Source organism: Jaculus jaculus, chromosome 7, assembly GCF_020740685.1.
Source record: "Jaculus jaculus isolate mJacJac1 chromosome 7, mJacJac1.mat.Y.cur, whole genome shotgun sequence".
In the NCBI taxonomy this organism is placed as follows: Eukaryota; Metazoa; Chordata; class Mammalia; order Rodentia; family Dipodidae; genus Jaculus; species Jaculus jaculus.
The window spans coordinates 22,245,109-22,265,493 of record NC_059108.1 but is presented as its reverse complement, the minus strand read 5'-3'; the positions used below and the strand labels follow the sequence as shown (position 1 = coordinate 22,265,493).

Genomic DNA, 20,385 nt, shown 5'->3' with positions numbered 1-20,385 from the left:
TTTAAAATATATTTGTTCAGTCTGTCTTTGCTTTGCCCAGTGTCATATGGGGTTTTTTGTTGTTGTTGTTGTTGTTTTTGTGTTTGTTTTTTGTTTTCTACAGGCTGTTAAGAGACCTTATGGACTATAGGGATGTTTGAAAAGCATTAGGATTGATAAAACTATGGGGACTTGTAAAGTCAGACTAATTGCCTTTCATTTTATACATGGATGGTTATGAGTTTATTGGGGTCAGGTAAGGAATGTGGTGGTTTGAATTAAGTGTCCCCCATAAATTAATGTGTTCTGAATGCTAGGTCCCCAGCCGCTGGCAGTTTGGGAATTGGAGGCTTCTGGAAGAGGTGTGTTGCTGGATCAGGTTTGTTGGTGTTACAGCTAGCTTCCCCTTGCCAGTGTTGGGCACACTTTCCTGCAGCTGTAGTCTATGTTGGCCAGGAGGTGATGTCTGTCCTCTGCTCATGCCATCCTTTCTCCTGCCATCATGGAGTTTCCCCTCAAGTCTGTAAGCCAAAATAAATCCTTTCTGCCCACAAGCTGCTTTCATTCAGGTGCTTTGTGCCAGCAATGTGAAGGTGAGTGCAGCAGTGTATGTTCAGGTGTGTAAGTGAACACATGCAGGGGAGGTGAGACGATGGCTGTCAGGCCAGCCCTTGCCTGTCCATCTCATCTGAGGCAGTGTTTCTCACTCTAGATTCTCACAGTTGTTCTTTGTTGATCTTCTGGGAAATTCTCCTGTTTGGGTCTCCCATCTTACCATCAGAGTCAGTGTGCTAGGGTTAAAAAGCCCACCACAGTTTCAACTTCTGGGCTTTTTAAAAAAATATTTATTTGTTTATTTGAGAGAGAGAGAGAATGGGCATGCCAGAGCCTCCAGCCACTGCAAATGAACTCCAGATACATGGGCCCCCTTGTGCATCTGGCTTACGTGGGTCCTAGAGAGTCAGATGGGGATCCTGTGGCTTTGCAGGCATGTATCTTAACTGCTAACCCATCTCTCCAGCCCCTTTTTTTTTTTTAATGTGGGGTTTGGGGATGGAACCTGGGTACGCCAGCTTGAATTGTGAGTACTTTATCCACTGAGCCACCTCCCCAGCCCTAAAGTAGAATTTTTAATGAAGATGAGTCAAATAACTTTTCTCTTAAAATATTCCCATTTATTCCTGCTCCAGGTGTTCATCTTATTTTTCTGATAAACTGAACATCTTAGATACAACCATTATTGGGGTGACTCTGTTCTCTGCTATCAGTTACAAAGCTTATGAAATGAAGTTTTTTAATGAATTCCCAAGGTATGAACCATCTGATTTACTTCTCAAAGCCCCTCTTTTCTCTCTTTCATTCTGTTATTGTGTTTGCATTTCCCATGGCTTTTGAATACTTTGAAAAGTTGGCTCTGTACCAAATAAGCTGCTAAAAAATGAAATATTGAGATATATTTTATTCTACTTTAAAACTAAAGGTTGTTGGTGTATAGGGGCCAATGAAAAAATGTATACACTAACTACTTTTAGCTTAGTAAAAAAGAGAGAACCCCCAAAGAAGAAACTAGGAACTTTGCCATTTTGTATTAATTTTAATTTTAATTTTACAACATTGTGAAATTCTCCCTAAATTCTGATTTGTGCTCCCACCACAAATTTCTTAAACATAAAGTTGTGTCTTTCTAGGACTCTTCTATAACCGGGAGAGTAGTTATGTAAGCGTATGCAAATTGTAAGTGACTGCAGGTGCAGCTGTGCCACAGGCCTCTGCGAAATGTGTAAATAACTTGAGCAGGATTGTCCCTCAGCCTCTCAGGCTCCATAGAATTACTGTTTCTGGAGCCTACAAGTTGTAGCTTTGCACATGTTCCAGGGGCTGGTGTGGGCAGGTGTGAAACACAGACCCACTCGTCCAAGCAGCCGTTCCCCTGCGGAGCGCTGCTCGCGGAGACGCAGCCCGGAGCACACGCGAGGAGCCGGGCTTGCGCTGCTCCTGCAGGGCACTGGTGGCTCCTGGGACTGGGGGGTCGCAGGTGGGCGAGAGCCCTCGGTTTGTTTTGATGAAGGAGGAAATGAGAATGACCAAAGTTAAATCACACACTGATTGTGTCTCACTGCCATATCTCAAGAGCAGAATTTCCCGACCTTAGCAGTGTTCTTCACTGTGGGGTGCTCACTAGGATTCCCGGCCTCTCTCCGTGAGATGCGAGCAGCATCTCCACCCATACCATAGTTTTGACCACCAGAGGTGTCTGCAGACATTGCCAAGTGCCCTCTGTGTAGGGGTGAGGCCACATGACCTCTGGCTAGGAGCTGGCGGTTGTAAATCAGTGCTGTGGGGTGGGGCCAGGGAATAGGTCAGAGGTAGAGTGCTTGGCAAACATGCACAGTGCCCAGGTCTAATCCCCAGCACCATGTACCTCCCAGCCCTCAACCCCTGACACAATAATAAATTTGCAAAATCTTCAGATTCTGAAATAGAATGGATCTTTTAAAATGTATCTGTAAACTAGGCGTAGTGGTGCACGCCTATAATCCCAGCACTCGGGAGGCAGAGGTAGGAGGATCACCATGAATTCAAGGTCACCCTGAGACTACATAATGAATTCCAAGTCAGCCTGGGCTACAGTGAGACCCTACCTCAAAAAACCAATAAATAAATAAATAAATAAATAAATAAATAAATAAATAATAAATAAATGTATCTATAAATTTGTTTAGCTTGACAGCTTTATTTCAACCTCTACGACTTGTCATTCTGACAAGACTCTTTCAACTGTTTTATCAAAAAAGACACCTTGAAAAGCTGGCTAGAAGGCTGGTGAGTAGGCAAGACATGTTCATTTTGTGTTGCAGGAAACACAGGGTCATAAGTATCTTTTTTTTTTTTTTGAGGCAAGCCCAACAGACTGCCTTTTTTTTTATGTGAGAGAGTGAGAGCAAGAGTGTAAAAAAGAGAGAGAGGATTGGCACACCAGGGCCTCCAGGCTCTAGAATCAAACTCCAGACATGTGCGCCCCCTTGTGTGCATGTGCAGCCTTGCATGTTTGTGTCATCTTGTGCATCTGGCTTACATGGGATCTGAAGAGTCAAACATGGGTCTTAGGCTTTGCAGGCAAGTGTCTTAATTGCTAAGCCATCTCTCCAATCCATAGATATATTTTTTGCTGTTAAATTGTGTTTTACAAATTAATGATTTTTAAATTCAGGTTGCAGGAAACAAGAGGCGATACACAAATGAAGAATTCGACCTGGATCTTATTTATGTCACTGGTTTGTGAGGCATACCTATTGACTTGCTTATAGTGGTATCACATCTTACTTGTGTGTGATAGTATCTTTGTCTTTACCATGTGATTTCAAGTCATTCCTCATCCATGAAGACATGCTAATATGGTAGTGCAGCTTATTTGTAGTTTAGCCCTGGCAGTGGTCCATCTCATATTGTTTCGAATTGAGGCTGCTTGGTTGCAATACAGGAGCTGGGATGGATTTTAAGTTTTTTGAGTTTGACTTGAATTTATTCAGTTTTGATAGATTTCTTATTTTCCTAGAAGCCCAGACAATGAGCTCACTACTCTGTAGGTCTCTGGATTTGGAGTCAGATGGCTGGAAAGCACTCCGAGTTCCCACTATCACTGGAGCCCAGGCTATTTTCTTTGGTGTCCTTACATAAGTTCCAACTCACAGGGGGAGCTACAGACTGAGGTCAACACAGATCTGTGGCATATGGCTGAACCAGTTGAGTTTTAGGAGCATTGTGCCAGTTTAATAGGGACACTGGGTACTTTAACGCACTCTATTATCTGAATATTCTGAGAATGTGTTAACTGTATCTTGAAAGTTCTTTTCTGTGCACAAGGGGTGTGGTTATATGGGGCTATAATATTGTGGATTGTTCACATCTGTTGTGACACTCACCTTGTGGATCACTTTCACTTCCAGAACACCTTATTGCCATGTCCTTTCCAGCCTCTGGAAGGCAGTCTTTCTACAGGAACCCAATTACGGTAAGGACATCCACATAGCAAGTACTCAGACCCGAGATGGCCCTGTTCTTCTAGACACTTGCTGTTTCAGGTAGAAATGTTTTCAGGTAACGGATTCGTACCAGTTTACTTTTGCTATTTCTTTTTTAAAATTTTTTAAAATTTCTATTTATTTGCAAGGAAGGATAGAGAAAAAGAGAGGAGAGAGAAAGAGAATGGCACACCAGGGCTTCCTGCTGCTTCCAATCAACTCCAGATGCATGTGCCACTTTGTGCATTTGGCTTTATGTGTGTACTGGGGATTCAAACCCAGGCTGTCAGGCTTTGAAAACAAATATTTTAACCACTGAGGCATCTCTCAAGCCCTGCTTTTGCTATTTTTAATCTACTCCCAGACTCTATAGCTTATACCAGCTACTATTAACTTGGTTCATGATAAAAATCTAACTTTGTCTAAATGGACAGTTCTCATAATAAGACCTATAAGTGGCAAAAAGGCATATGAAAAACTGTTCAACATTACTGTCAGGAAAATGAAAATGAAAACCACAATTACATGGTTCCTCATTCATGGCTATTCCCAAAGAAAACAAATAACACTGGTAGGGATGTGGAATAAATGGGACCCTTGTTAGAAGGAAAGTAAATTAATACAGCCATTATGGAAAGCACCATGGAGGTTCCTTTAAAAATTCTAAATAGAACCACCATAAGATCTAGGAATCCCACTATTAGGTATATATGCAAGATAAATAAATTCAGTATGCCAAAGAGATAACAGCACTCCTGTGCTTATTGCAACACTATTTATAACAGTCAAAAGATTTTTTTAAAAAGCCAAAGGGGCCCATAAACAGATGAATGGATAAATAAAATGTGGAAAATTATGTCTTTGGGGCTGGAGAGACAGCTCAGTGGTTAAGGTGCTTGCTTGCAAAGTCTAGCTGCCTGGGTTCAGTGCCCCAGTACCCATGTAAAGCCAGATGCACAAAGTGGCATGTGTCTGGAGTTGGTTTGCAGTGGTAAGAAGTCCTGACACACCTGCTTCCTCTCTCTCTCTCTCTTTGGAAAGAAATAACTATTTTTTTTTAATTCTGTCTTTTGCAACAAAACAGCTAGAGCTAGAAAGAATTATGTTAGGTGAGATAAGTCAGACACCAAAGGGCAAGTGTGAGTACTTAAGAGTTGGCTTCAAGGAAGTGGAGTGGAGTGGTGGGCGCTAGGCACTGAGGAGAATGGAGGGAAAGGGGGAGGAGGGAAGGTAGCAGAATGGTATGAGGTTACAGTGAAAGAAAAGTAAAATGTCCACGTGTCCCATCGCACAGGAGAGTGACTGTGGATAACAGTGATGCACTGTGTATTTTTAGAAGCTATAAGAAAGGATTTTGACTGTTTTCCTCATAAAGAAATTATTTTGTCTGAGGAGATAAGTATACTTGGCCTAACTTAAAAATTACTCAATGGCCAGGCATGGTGTCACATGCCTTTAATCCCAGATGTAGGAGGATCGCCATGAGTTCAAGGCCACCCTGAGACTACATAGTGAATTCCAGGTCAGCCTGGGCTAGAGTGAGACCCTACCTTGAAAAACCAAAAAAAAAAAACCATTACAGAATACATCAATGTATTAAAACAACAGATAGTCCCCCATAATATATACAATTTTTATGTCTTGATGTATCAGTAAAAAGTTAATTAATTAAATGTCATCATATGGCACATGACTATATATGTATTTATATGTGCACATACAATTTTCCTTACATGGAGGTATACATTAACATGCACTTATCTTAAAGGTGTATCTTGATGAAATTTTATGAATAAATATATATATGTATGTCATCCACACCCTTATGGTCTTTGATGCTTTTTGTTTCCTTCTAGTCAGCATACCAGCATACCAGAAGCAATAAGCATCTGGACTTCTGTCATCACAGAATAGCTTTACTTTCTCTTGAATTTCACATAAGTGGACTCATATGGTACATCCAGCTTTTTCTGTGTGTGGTGTGGTGGGTGTGTATGTTCATATGTGTGTGCTTGCATGTGTGTGGATGTGTGCATGCACATACTTGTGCATGTGTGTGGAGGCCAGAGGTAAGTATCAGGTGTCTTCCTCAGTCATCCTCCACTTTTGTTCTTTGAGATGGGAGCTCTTGCTGTCTAGAGCTCACCCATTCAGCTAGACTAGCCAGCCAGTGAGACCTAGGAACTCCTGTCTCTGCCTCTTCAGCTCTGGGGCTACAGGCACGCACCATGGCACCTGGCATTTTACATGGATTCTAAGACACTGAACTCAGATTCTTATGCTGTGTGGCACATATTTACCCAATGAGCCATCTCCTCAGTTCATGACTGGCTTTCACCTTCAAAATAAATTTATCAGATTCATCTAATACTGTTTGGTACACTGTTTGTTCTTTAAAAATAATATCTATATTTATTGCTGTATAGTTAGTTATACACAGTAATTACATAGCTGTATGCCACTTCATAAAGTCAGCAAACACATTGTATTCTACAAAATGTACTTTACAGAAATTTAAAATTCTAATGTCAAAAGGTATAGCTGAGGGCTGGAGATATGACTTAGTGTTAAGGCACTTACCTGCAAAGCCAAAGAACCCAGGTTCAATTCCCCAGGACTCAAGTAAGCCAGATGCACACAGTGGCACATGCATCTGCAGTTTGTTTGCAGTGGCTAGAGGCCCTGGCACACCTGTTCTCTTTCTCTCTCTCTCTCTTTCTTTCTCCTTCTCTAATAAATAAATAAAAATAAAATATATATTTTTAAAAAAGTATAACTAGGGCTGGAGAGATAGCTCAGCAGCTAAGGCACTTGCCTGCAAAGCTTGACCAGGGTTCATTTCCCCAGTACCCACATAAAGCCATATGCACAAAGTAATACATGCATCTGGGGCTCGATTGTAATAGCTGGAAGCCCTGGAGCACCAATTTTTTTGGTATCTCTTTTATCTCTCAGTGATTGCAAATAAATAAATGAAATATGTTTTTTAAACAGAGCCAGGGATAGTGATGCACACCTTTAATCCCTGCACTCAGGAGGCAGAGGTAGGAAGATTTCTATGAGTTCAAGGTCAGCCTGGAAGTACAGAGTGAGTTCCAAGTCAACCTGGGCTAGAATGAGATCCCACTGCTGTGAAGTAATGATTTCTAGGAAATTGATTTAAGTTCCTTCTCAGGTGTCATTAAATGATATATGTCTGTGATAGAGGCTAATATGTGTAGGCAAGCCTTTTTCATGGGCTACTAGAAAACCATCCGTAAGCCACATAGGATTTAGAATCCACATACCTCATATTCCCCGAGTCTGTCCTAGAAGATGCCATTGAGAGGCAAGTGCAGAAAAAGCAGTCACTATTTTTAGTCATTCCTGAGTCATGCTACATGCTTAACATATGTGTGTGTCTTTTAGGAAGTTGTGCGGTTCCTAGATACCACTCACTATGACCACTATCAAGTCTACAATCTCTGCAGTACGTACACGCTTAGAATTGTGCCACTACGGATTCCTCTTTCACGTCTCATTGAACCCTGAGTGTTTAGTGGCAGAGAGCGAGACCAAACATCCCGTCCTGTGCTGGTCCTGCCGGTGGAAAAGTCAGCTCAGCAGCATAAAGTTTGGGCAGAGGGAATTAGGGAAGGCCTAGGAGGACCAAGAAGGCAGAGTGGAGGTGAACCTCATTCAGGAGGGTCTGCTGCAGTGATACTAGGACTAGGAAATCCTTCTTCCCTGGTAGATGGTGTGAAAGGTACTGAAAAATCCAACAAGTATGTTTTCTAATCCACTGGAGTGGGTTTTGATGAGAACAGAGCAGTGGATAGAAAAAAAAAACAAAAAGCACCCAACCCTGTAGGAATTGGACTATCTGCCAGTTCACCACTCTAGTGACTGTACTCTGCCTGTATATTTAAAGAACGTTTTCAGGAACAGCCTTTAGTTAGCTACATTGGCCTATGCTCCATGGTTTCTACCTGGCCCCCGCCACCCATGAAATGACCAAAGACTCTAAGAAAGTTCAAGGTCAGGCTGGGGAGACGGCTCAGCAGGTAAGAGCACTTGCTGCAAGCATGGGGGCCTGAGATGGCCTGAGTTCAGTACCCACATAAACAGCTGAGGGTGGCCGTGCATGTCTGTAACCTCAGTATTGTGGGGAGCATGAACTGCAACTCAGAATCCAAAGAGATTCCTTCTCAAGGATTAATTATAGAAGGATGTTCTCCATGTTCTCCTCTGGCTTCCATGCACCTCACCTGCAAATGCATCTATGTGTGCATGCCAAAAGAAAAACCTAAAGCCTTCTAAACAAAAATAAGTTAAGCATCTGGCATGGTAGGGCATGCCTTCAGTCCCAGCACTCAGGAGGCAGAGGAAGGAGGATCTCTGTGAGTTCGAGATCACCCTGAGACTACATAGTGAATTCCTGGTCACCCCAAGTTAGAGTGAGACCCTACCTCAAAAAACAAACAAACAAAAACAGCTTCATTTGCCTAAGGTGAGCAAGCTACTACTATCCTTATAGCTAGTTTGGGACCAGCCAGGAGCCCCTCAGAAAACTGTCTTTGATGGTGGGTAAGGAATTTCTAAATTTTAACTTATTTGTAACTTTATTATTTTCTATGTCATTATACATAAAGATATGACATATGTATTATTTATTCTAGGTGAAAAAGCTTATGACCCTAAGTACTTCCATCATAGGGTCCATAGAATCATGATTGATGATCATAATGTCCCCACTCTTAAGTAAGTTTTATTTCGCTATTGGCTATCAAAACAAGGTTAAATACCTTGCACTTGATTCTTTTAGAAAAAAAATATTTTTTGGAAGAAATTTAAGTCAACTAAAAATCTTATATTTGAAATCAGGGAGATGATGTTATTCTCCGAGGAGGTAAATGAGTGGCTGGCTCAACACAGGGACAACATCATAGTGATTCACTGTAAGGGCGGAAAAGGTAATAATGTTTCTATTTTTATTTCATTTTTGTAAAGAAAAAATTGAAAAGAAATAATGAAATATAACCAAGTGTGGTGGTACATGCCTTTAATCCCAGCACTCAGGAGGCAGAGGTAGGTGGATTGTTTTGAGTTCAAGGCCATCCAGAGGCTACATAGTGAATTCCAGGTCAGCCTGAGCTAGAGAGCAAAACCCTACCTTGAAAAACAAAAAGAGAAATATTGAACTATGAAGACAGTTGCTGTTAATCAGTATTCATTGTTAACACTTTTTAAGATTGGCTTCAAGACAGGAATGGGAGGAAGAGGAAAAGGAAATAGACAAGGGGAGGGAAGAAGAAATGAGACACTGACGAAAGGAAAAAAGAACTAAGGAGGTTGGGTATATTTTCTCTTGATTCATGATTATTTGGATTGCTTGACTTTTAATTCCCTAATTAATATCCACCAAAATACCAATGTTATTTAACTTTCAGATGGAAGAACACTTTAAAATCATTTTTTTCTGTTTTAACACACAAATAACAATTGCATATCTTTTTAAAATTATTTTTGTATTTATTTAAGAGCAACAGAGAAAGAGGCAGAGAGAGAGAATGGGCGCACCAGGGCCTCCTGCCACTGCAAACAAATTCTAGATGCATGTGCCAACTTGTGCATCTGGCTTACGTGGGTACCGGGGAATCGAGCCTTGAACCAGGGTCCTTAGGCTTCACAAGCTAGTGTTTAACCGCAAGCCACCTCTTCAGCCCGCATATGTTGATGTTATATAGTTCAAGGCTGGCCTTGAACTTACAGTGATCCTCCTACCTCTTGCCTCCTGAGTGCTGGGATCAAAGGCATGTGCTATCACACCTGGCTTCTGCCTTATTTTCAAAAGAGGTAATTTGTTATCTTGCTGTTGTGTTGTATGAGCTGCTGTTGTGTTGTTGGATGTGAATGCCATATTGGATGAATGCCTTTCCATCCTGTACGTCATATTTTCACTCTGCTGTTCCCTTCCTTGTGCAGAAGCATCTTACTAATCCTGTCAGTCTAGCATGGGTGTACTGCCTGTGCTTTTGGATTCATAGCCCAAAACATGTTAGCTACAAATGTTACAAGCGTTTCCCCACTTTTCTCCTAGTAGTTTTGTACTTTCATTCTTCAATCTATTCCAAATAGACTTTTTATGTGAGATCAACTCAGGGTAATTTTCTTCTTCCTGCATGTGGACATCCAGTTTTTCTAGTATTGTTAATGGAAGATGATGACCTTTCCCCATTGTTCAAAAGCTCTTCACAATTTTGTCCAAGATCAGGTCAGGTGACCATAAATTCATAAATGTATTTCTGGGCTCTCTATTCTATTCTGTTGCTCTACCTGACTTTTTTTGTTCTAGTACTGGTTAAGATTAATCTTGGACTTTGTAAGAGACTTTTAAGGATAGAGGAGCGAAGAGAGTTTATGATCAGGGTACATTGTGTATATGTACAGATGTATTCAATAAAAAAATAAAATAAAATAAAACAGGACTGGAGAGATTGATCAAAAGTTAAAGGTATTTGCTTGTAAAGCCTAATGGCCTGGGTTTACTCTCCCAGTACCTACATAAATCCATATGCATAAAGTGGCATATGCATCTGGAGTTCATTTGCAGTGGCAAAAGACCGTGGCACACCCATTCTCTCTCTCTCTCTCTTTCTCTTGCTGCTTGCAAATAAATAAACATGTTTTGAAAAATAAAATGAAGTAGAAACAAAGAAAGAATTTAAAGGAGGAGATGGTGTGGAGAGAAATTAAAAGCATTGTAAAGATAGGGTGGGGACTGGAGAGATTGCCTGGTGGTTAAGGCACTTGCCTGTGAAGCCTAAGGATCCAAGTTCAATTCTCTAGTACCCATACACAAGGTGGCACATGCATCTGGAGTTTGTTTGCAGTGGCTGGAGGCCCTGGTGTGCCCATTCTGTTTCTCTTTGTCTCTCCCCCTCACCCTCTTTCTCAAATAAATAAATAAAAATTAAAAATATTTTTAAAAATCTGGGCGTGGTGGTGCATGACTTCAATCCCAGCACTCGGGAGGCAGAGGTAGGAGGATCGCCATGAGTTCGAGGCCACCCTGAGACTACATAGTGAGTTCCAGGTCAGCCTGGGCTAGAGTGAGACCCTACCTCGAAAAACCAAAAAAAAAAAAAAATTTTTTTTAAAGATAGAGTGGTAAAGAGATAACATCATAGGACTATGAAGATAGAGATAAAGAAAAACAGATAAAAATAAAACCGGAGAGGAAATGAAAATACAGACAAGGCAAGAAGCTAAATGTCTCAGAAGACATTGTCTTGTCTGTTGATCATATTTTTAAAAAACAATTTTATATTTTATTTATTTGAGAGAGAGAGAGAATGAGCAAACCAGGGCCTCTAGCCGCTGCAATCAAACTCCAGATGCATGTGCCACCATGTGCTTCTGGTTTACATGGGTACTGGGGAATTGAACCCATCTCCTTAGGCTTCATAGGACAGTATCTTAACCACTAAGCCATCTCTCCAGTCCCCTCCCCTGTTGATCATATTTTTTGAGGGGAGGGGTTTGAGGTAGGGTCTCAGTCTAGCCCAGGCTGACCTGGAATTCACTATGGAGTCTCAGGATGGCCTCGAACTCACGGCGATCTTCCTACCTCTGCCTCCCAAGAGCTTGGATTAAAGGCATGCACCACCATGCCCAGCTCCTGTTGATCATATTTTAATAAATGTATTATGATAAAAAATTCTACTGTCAAAGCAATGACTTTTCTGGCAGGTGTCTGTAATCTATAGTTATTTATTTATTTATTTGAGAGAGAGAAAGAAAGAGAGGGCCTCCATCTACTGCAAATAAACTCCAGATGCATGCACCCCTTTGTACATCTGGCTTATGTGGGTCTTGGAGAATCGAACCGGGGTCCTTTGGCTTTGCAGGCAAACACCTTAACTGCTAAGCCATCTCTCCAGCCCTGTATTCACTACTTTTGTGCCATTATGACCATAGTACCTGTGAGGAACAACGTAAGGGAGAAAGATTTTATTTTGGCCCATGATTTCAGAACCCCATGGTGGGGAAAGCATGATGGAATTTATGGTGGTAGAAGTATGTGGAGGGGCTACTCACACCGATTAGAAAGCAGAGAGAGACAGGAAGTAGGGCCAGGTATAATCTTCAAAGGCCCACCCCTAGTGATCTACTTTTGACAAGAAGGCTGTCAAAATAGCACTACCACTATTGAAACATGAGGCTCTGGGGAACATTTCAGATATAGACTAACAGGGAGCTATAAAGCAGTTTTTAAAATATCGAAACTCAAGAAAGCATAACAGTGTAGAACTGTCTTATAGGATTCATTAGGATTAACTTTTAATCTTTTAAGAACTAAATTCAAGCCAGGTGTAGTGACACATGCCTTTAATCCCAGCATTCAGGAGGCAGAGGTAGAAGGATTGCCATGAGTTCAAGGCCACCCTCAGACTGACTACATAGTGATTTCCAGGTCAGCCTGAGCTACAGTGAGACCTTACCTTGAAAAACAAAAACAAAACAAAAGAACTAAATTCAAGCTGGGTGGTTCATAGATAAGTTCTTTGTTTATAGGTTGAAATATTCTGTATGGCCAAATGAAGAAGATTACTGTAATGTAGAACATGAATTTCCCCAATATGTTAAAGCCTTGGTCTTCACTCAGCACATGGTGCTAATGGAGGTGGGGAAAGAAACCTTTAGAAGGGACTTTGTGAGAGGAAGTTAGGCTGTTGGAGGTATGGCCCCAAGGGAGATATTAGAAGCCTGTCCCCTTACTCTGTCTTTTGCTTCCTGGCCAGGATGATATGAATAGGTGCATGTTGCTGTGTTATCAGCTCAAAAGCAACAAGCAGGCCAACTAACTATGGTCAGAAATCTCTGAAGTCATGAACTAAAATAAGCCTGTCCTCTCATTATGTTAGATATCACGTTATAGTGACAGAAGTTAATAAACTTTGGAAGATGGGCTATACGAAATTGCTAGTCTTTAAGACCATTTTTTGTTTTGACCATGGGTATTACCTGCTTATATCATAACGCTCATCATCATCATCATTATTATTATTATTATTATTATTATTTTGCTTCGAGGGGGTTTATGTTTTTCTGTGCTCACATGTCATTCATTGCTTTTCCTTTGGGGTGTCTGGAGTGCTGGTTTTTAGTAGCATGTACCTGAGCAGCCTCTTTCTTCTTTAAATGTTCATTTCTTCTTGTTGGTGACTGCTTGCATATTACCAACCATGTCAAGATAATCAAAATTTTTTTTATTAAGTAGAAACTTTGTATGGACACATCATATGTTGGTGCCATCATTTCCCTCCTCCCTGCCCCACTCCTCTGAGGGCCCTCCTTGGTGAGATTGCTGGTGGTCACCCTGGAGTTGTAGGTTATGAGTTGTGAGAGCAGCAGTCTATAGTTGTGGGGAGACCTTTGTCTCTAGATATTCCTTCCTACCCTGTGGCTCTTACAATCTTTCTGCCCCTTCTTCCACAAACGTCCCTGAGCCTTGGTGGGAGTGCCTTAAGTCCACTTTAGTGTTGAGCTCTCAGCAGCTTCTGGATTTCTGCTTTGGTGCATCACTGGCCCAGGTTTTCAGGCCCGTCATGGAAGCAGCACTCTTGCTCACCTCACCAGGTCCTCTGTAGCTTCACCTGGGCCCTGGCTGCTGCATGAGAGGTGGTTCATCTCCTGTCTGGAGTCAGATACACGCTTTTGTCTTGTTGGTAGATCATGGTTGTCCTTAGTTCTTGCTGCTTTAATAGCATGTAGTATGGCCCTGTTCCCAGCCTCCCATATTTTATTATTGAATTATAGGAGCTCTTTAAAGAATCTAGATGCTAATTTTTTAGTGGCGTATGTTCCAAATATCTTTTTTTAAATATTGTGTTTTTATTTATTTGAGAGACAGAAAGAGGTGGCGGCGGGGGAGGGAAAGAATGGGCATACCAGGGCCTCCAGCCACTGTAAACAAATTCCAAACACATGTGCCATCTTGTGCTTCTGACTTATGTGGGTCTTGGGGAAGTGTACCTTGGTCCTTTGGCTTTGCATGCATGTGCCTTAACTGCTAAGCCATCTCTCCAGCCCCCAGATATCTTTAATTACTACGTTATTCTTTACATTTTAATTACTATATTACACAACATTTTGATGTCTAGAATATTTTGTTTATTTGTCTGTTTGGACTTTTGGTTTTTCAAGGTAGGGTCTTGCTCTAGCTCAGGCTGACCTAGAATTCACTACGAAGTCTCAGGCTGGCCTTGAACTCACTGCAATCCTCCTACCTGTGCCTCCCGAGTGCTGGGATTAAAGAAAGGTGTGCACCACCACGCCTGGCTAGAATATTTTGTTTTCTTTAGATTTGAATATAATGAAAGTTATCAATCTTACCATTCACATGGTTCATATTTTTTGTCTAATTAAGAAATTCACCACCACACAAAGGTAGTAAAGTTACTCTGCATTGCTCTCAAAATATTAGAGTTTTATCTTTTATATTCAAGTCATTTTGAGTATGAGGGTACTTGTTATTTTCCCTTAATACCTAGCCAGCTTCCTAACACTTATCTAGTGAGTGCTGTTTAATTTTCCATTGCTTTGTAATCTTAGTCATTCATGAACTTTCCACAACTATTTGAAACTACCCTGAGTTCTCTATACTATGCTGTTGCAATTTTTATAGCTTTCATGTGTTTATATGTGTGTGTGTGTGTGTGTGTGTCTGTGCATGTGTGTTTGAGGTGCTGGGATCAAACTAAGGGTTTTCTACATGCCAAACACATGCTCCATCACTGAGTTACAGCCCCAGACCCTGTGATATGTATCTTGACAGGCAGTATTATCATGGCTATTTCTTCTTACAACTCCATTCTTATGTTCATTTTCAGGATCTTTTGTCAATTTCCATGATAAAATGTGTTCAGTATATTTATTGGAATGCCATTGAAATTGCAAGTTAATCTGTGAGGACAACTTTACAATATTGTATGAGTTACATGTGAGCTATCTGTTTGAATCATACTGTCTGTTCTCCAATATAATGCTTTATTCTTTCCCTCAGAATAGTTTTATTAATCCATTTTCTGTTGCTTGTAACAAAATACCCTCATCTGGGCACTTTATAAAGAAGAAGTGTTGATTTAGCTCACACTGCTGGGAGCAGAAACCCAGGATAGGGCATGTCCGTCTGTTTGCCGCTGGTCCTTTCTTCAGCTGTATCATCACAGAGCAAGTCATGCAGTGTGAGTGTGAGAGAGAGAGCGAGTGCGTGCTGTAACAGGCAACAGGGCGTTCAGGATGTTACCAGAATCTGTCATGCTTGTCACTCTATAGAAGACTTGGGCCCTGTGTGGCCTAAGGGTGTTTGCCCATGTCTGCTGTCCTGCTAAGCAGGAAAGGATGCTGAAGACCTTAATTATGTCTTGCTGGGAATGTATCTGGTTTAGGACACGCTGGGCACATGTGGGAGTACTGTGCTTCCCCAGAAGACAGAGGGAGAAAGTAGTTCGGCTACATTCAAATCTATCTGGGCCCCTGGGGATTGGTTTCCAGGCGCCATGGAGCCAGATGGGACCAGCCTCACCTTCTGACACGACATACCACACTACTTAGAGCCTACTTATTTTGTATTTCTTTGAACAGAGTTATGCCCTAGCTATTTCTATAGATTTGTTTAATTAACAGCCTGTCATTTCAAAAATAAATAAATAAAAGACCTTGGGATCTACCTGGAAAAAAAAAATGTCCTAGGAAAACAAATTTGTTGGGAATACACAGGTTTATACAAAGTCTGTCCTGAAGGAGACAGACTTGACTGTTGCGGATCTCTGTGCAGAGGCAGGAGTACGGAAGGAGAGGGCTGTGTCTGCCTTTGTCTGGCAGGAACATTGCCTTGGATTTTAATCTGCCCTAGTTAGCCATCACCTAAGGAAGGGCTCCTCTTCGGCAGAAAGGATTAGGGAAGGACATAAGGCAAGGCAGAGGGAGGAGAGCCAAGGGACAGTTTCAGATGAGCCCCTGTTTCAGCCCCCACCCTGTCCATGGCTTAGTCATGAAGGTTGAGGAGTGCTGTGCCATCTGGCTGGCTGCCTACTGCTGGATGACTAGATTTGGCCAAGGGCATCTGAAGTGTTTAAGTCAAAAGGAGCCAGTGCTCTTTCCAGAAAGTCAAGTACTGTTACTCACTTAGAGCATCATATATGAACTTGGTATTCTTATGGCCAGTCATTCCACAATCCAGCTGTGCTTTCCTGCTGGGTGTGTAAGTTAAGCAAGTGGCCAGAGTTCCCCACTCTGTTGCTAAGGCTAGTTGAGGAGCCCCCTTGTCTACTTTAATATTTTCCTCTACCAGATAAGCTATCCTGTGGGACTGGTCAGGGTCTTGCTGACCATGTGCCTTCTCATGGAAACTTTAAGAAGTTCCTCTCTAATGACCTTCCTCTTTGCATGGGTAGAGCCCATCCTAGGGGATCTTTGTGGCTTCTCTCATCCTGCTGGTGAGTGACTTCTAGAATTGGAAGAGCTCCATTGACTCTTGAGTCCTACTTGACCTTGGAGGTCAAGGGCCAAAATATTTTGTGTCTTCTTCGTCCTTGATATTTCTTGGCTATGGCTTCCAAGTCTTAGTCTTTGAACACTCAGAAATAATGTTCCTCTGATCTTGAGGTGGGAGTAGTGAATTTCAAATCTAACGTTTTTCTTTGTTTCAAATCAGATGTAGCCTCTCAATGAGTATGGTGAAAGTAGTCTTCAGGCATAGGCCTTAGTTACTTTAGAAAAAGTGACCTAGGGTTAATTTTTTTTGTTTATTTATTTATTTGAGAGAGAGAGAGAGAGAAAGAAATAATGGGTGCACCAGGGCCTCCAGCCATTGCAAACGAACTCCAGATACATGTCTGGCTTACATGGGTCTTGGGGAATGGAGCCTCAAACCAGGGTCCTTAGGCTTCACAGGCAAGCACTTAACCACTAAGTCATCTCTCCATCCTGTGATTTGAGGTTAAAACTCCCAGTTTAGGAATATTAACTTTTCAGTATTGAAGTTAACAGAAATCTTAACATACTCAAATTTCCCATTTTAGTAAAGGCTTCCTACTTTCTCAGAATTGCAGCCTCCTATGAAAACTGAAGGATTCATAGTTTGCTTTCTTTTGTCTATGTGAGACTGTTTTTGTCAAGGTGGGGTCTTGCTGTAGCCTAGGCTGACCTGGAATTCACTATATACTCGCAATATGGCCTTGAACTCACATTGATTCTCTTACCTCTGAGTGCTGGGATTAAAGGTGTGTGCCACCACGCACAGCTTTGTGAGACTTTTTAAGTTGTACAAAATGATGTGTTTCATTATGAAATCTCCCCACATTCATACCATCTGCTTTGTTTGTATTCACCTCTCCCATGATCCTCTCTTACTTCATTCTCCCTGCACCCACTGAGTCTGGTTTATTTCACTTGAACTGATGGTCTCCAGTTTCATCTACTTTCCTGTAAATTACGTAATTGAATTCTTCTTTGTGGTTGAAAAAACCCAATTGCTACATTTTCTTTATTCAGGTATTGGTGGACATCTAAACTGATCTATAACTTGGCTGTTATATGTAGTTTTACAATAAACATGGATGTGCTATTAGAAAGATCTAATATGCTGACTAAATTTCTTTGGAGAAATACCCACAAGAAGTGTAAGCTATATTATATGGTAGTTCTCCTATTAGTATTTCAAATGACCTCTGTCCTGCTTTCAATGTGGCTTGACCAATTTACATTCCTACCAGCAGTGAACAGGGTTCCTTTTCCCCACATATCCACCATTATTTGTTGTTGTTTCTTTTCTTGATGAAGGCTTCTTACTGGGGAGAGATGGAATCTCAGTGTAGCTTTGACTTACTTTTCCCTGGTGGCTATATACTTAATATCCCTTTACACATCTTTTGAGAACTGTCTTGTTTACCCATTCATGGGTTGTATTATTTGTGAGGTTTTGGCATTTAATTTTTTGTGTTCTTTATAGATTCTGTCATCAAGTGAATAACTGTCAAAGATTTTATTCCATTTTGCAGGTTGGCTCTTCATTTTATGGTTTCCTTTGTTGTAGAGAAGCTTTTTAATTTTAAGCTAGAGAAGTGGCTCAGTGGTTAAAGGCACTTGCTTGCAAAGCCTGACAGCCCAGGTTCAATTCTCCAGTGCCCACATAAAGCTAGATGCACAAAGTGGCACATGTATCTGGAGTTTGTTTGCAGTGGCTAGAGGTCCTGGCCCATATCCTTCTTTCTCTCTGTCTGTCCAGAGGAAAAAAATGAAAGAAAGAAGCTTTTTAATTTCATGTAATTCCATTTGTCAGTATTATTTCCTGTGTTACTAAAGTCATATTTATATAGTCATTGTATTCTGAAGTGTTATTCCTATATTACCATCTAGCAATTTAAGAGTTTCAGGTCAGGCTGGAGAGATGGCTTAGCGGTTAAGGCATTTTCCTACAAAACCACAGGACCCAGGTTCGATTCTCCAGGACCCATGTTAGCCAGATGCACAAAGGGGTGCACATGTCTGGAGTTCATTTGCAGTGGCTAAAGGCCCTGACATGCCCATGCTCTCTCTCTCTCTCTCCCTCCTTCTTTCTCTGTCAAATAAATAAATAAACAAATAAAAATAAGATTTAAAGAAAGAGTTTCAGGTCTTACATTAAGGTCTTTACTCCATTTTATTGGTGAAACTCTCCATGGAGCTTTTTGTTTGATTTCTATTTTTCATTTCCAGCTTTATTTCTGTTTGGTTTTTCTTCATGGTTTCTATGTCTTTGTTGAGTTCCACTTTCATATCCTGGTTAGACTTCTTCATTTCATCTACCTGTGTTGTATGTCCTTTAAGTTTATTCAGACTTTCATTTACACACTTATCTGTGTCCTCTTTGAGTTCTTTGTACATGTTTATAATCATTCTTTTAAGCTTTTTGTCTAGAGTTTCTTCTAGGTGGCTCTCATGGGGTCCTCTGTTGTGGGATTGGTACTTCTTGGGGGAGATGTACTGTCTTGTGTGTGTGTGTGTGTGTTACATTGAGACCTACTTTCTTACTTGTTAGCTTAATTTACTGAGAACTTTAATATATGAGCATATTGCACATTGATCATATTCCCATCATATATTCCTATATCCCCTCCCCTCCACCCACATTCCACTGCAGGCCCTCCTCAGTGAGGTTATCAGTGATCACTGTGGGGAGACTTAGTTTTCTATTACAATTAAAAACTCTTTAGCCAGGTGTAGTGGTGCATGCCTTTAATGCTAGCACTCAGGAGGCAATGGAAGGAAGATCCTGTGAGTTTGAGGCTATCCTGGAAGTACAGAATGAATTCTAGGTTATCCTGGGAGAGAGAGAGACCCTACCTGGGAAAAACCAAAACAAGAAACTACATGGGCTGGAGAGATGGCTCAGCAGTTAAAGGCACTTGCTTGCAAGCCTGATGGCCCAGTTTGATTTCCCAGTATCCATGGAAATCCATATACACAAAGTATAATATATTTGGCAGTGACAGGAGATCCTGGTGTTCCCATTCTTTCTGTCTCTCATAAATAAACAAATAATCTTTTTTATAAAAATTGATCCTTCACTGGGTATGGCCCCTGCCTGTAATCCTAACCCTTGTGAAATGGAGGCAAGAGGATTAGAAGTTCAGTCATCTTGGCTACATAGAGAATTTGATACCAGTTTAGGCTACATGAGAGCCTGTCTCAAAAAAGTCCACCATTCACTCATTCTAACTAAAATGATAGGTACTGCAAATGCTAGGTGATATTGTGGTTCTCAGCCTTTTTAATCTTTTCAGATACTTATGATAGTTCCAGAAACAGAGTGTATAGTTAGTGATTGATGAGGAGGCAGTGCTGGTCCCCCTCAAGCCCTGGTCAGAGCTGCTCCCCTCTGCCTTGACCGCAATGCCCGGCCTTAGTGAGTGAAGAAACCCAAGTGAGTGCATGCACGTCATCCCGCTGCTAGGAGGCTTAGTTCCAGACACAGCCTCAGAGCCGTGAGGTCACTTTGGCTATTTCTGAATTGAAATATTTGGGACAAACACATTTAGGGTAAAAACAATACAAAATTTACTCTTTGAATATGTCTAAGTGTATTTTTATACCAAGCACCACAGGGAACAATAATTCCTTCAACTAACTTCTTTTCTAGGAAGAACGGGAATTATGGCTTGTGTCTACCTCATATCCAGTAAAGCTTTAGATGCAAAGGTATGAAAACCATTGCTATACTCTGTCTTATATGGAGTAAATTTGGTCATTCTGAACATTGCTGGTAAAATGTTAAGTTGCAAATGAAATTGGAGAGTTGGTATTCTTTTAGAAAGCGTGGATTTGGTATGTCCTTGTTTAATGTATTAATTGCATTAAT

General features: G+C 41.1%; 1 protein-coding gene across 1 annotated transcript in view; it reads left to right on the top strand.

Annotated features, from left to right (window-relative positions):
* LOC101596132 (phosphatidylinositol 3,4,5-trisphosphate 3-phosphatase TPTE2-like) overlaps positions 1–20,385 on the top strand; it is a 73,734-nt gene that overhangs the window by 37,342 nt on the left and 16,007 nt on the right. The window contains exons 5-12 of the mRNA XM_045155535.1: positions 1,170–1,289; positions 2,703–2,802; positions 3,191–3,254; positions 3,927–3,991; positions 7,410–7,470; positions 8,660–8,741; positions 8,865–8,953; positions 20,167–20,225. Coding sequence (XP_045011470.1) covers positions 1,170–1,289; positions 2,703–2,802; positions 3,191–3,254; positions 3,927–3,991; positions 7,410–7,470; positions 8,660–8,741; positions 8,865–8,953; positions 20,167–20,225 — 640 coding nt within the window. The remainder of the gene's footprint in view (positions 1–1,169; positions 1,290–2,702; positions 2,803–3,190; positions 3,255–3,926; positions 3,992–7,409; positions 7,471–8,659; positions 8,742–8,864; positions 8,954–20,166; positions 20,226–20,385) is intronic.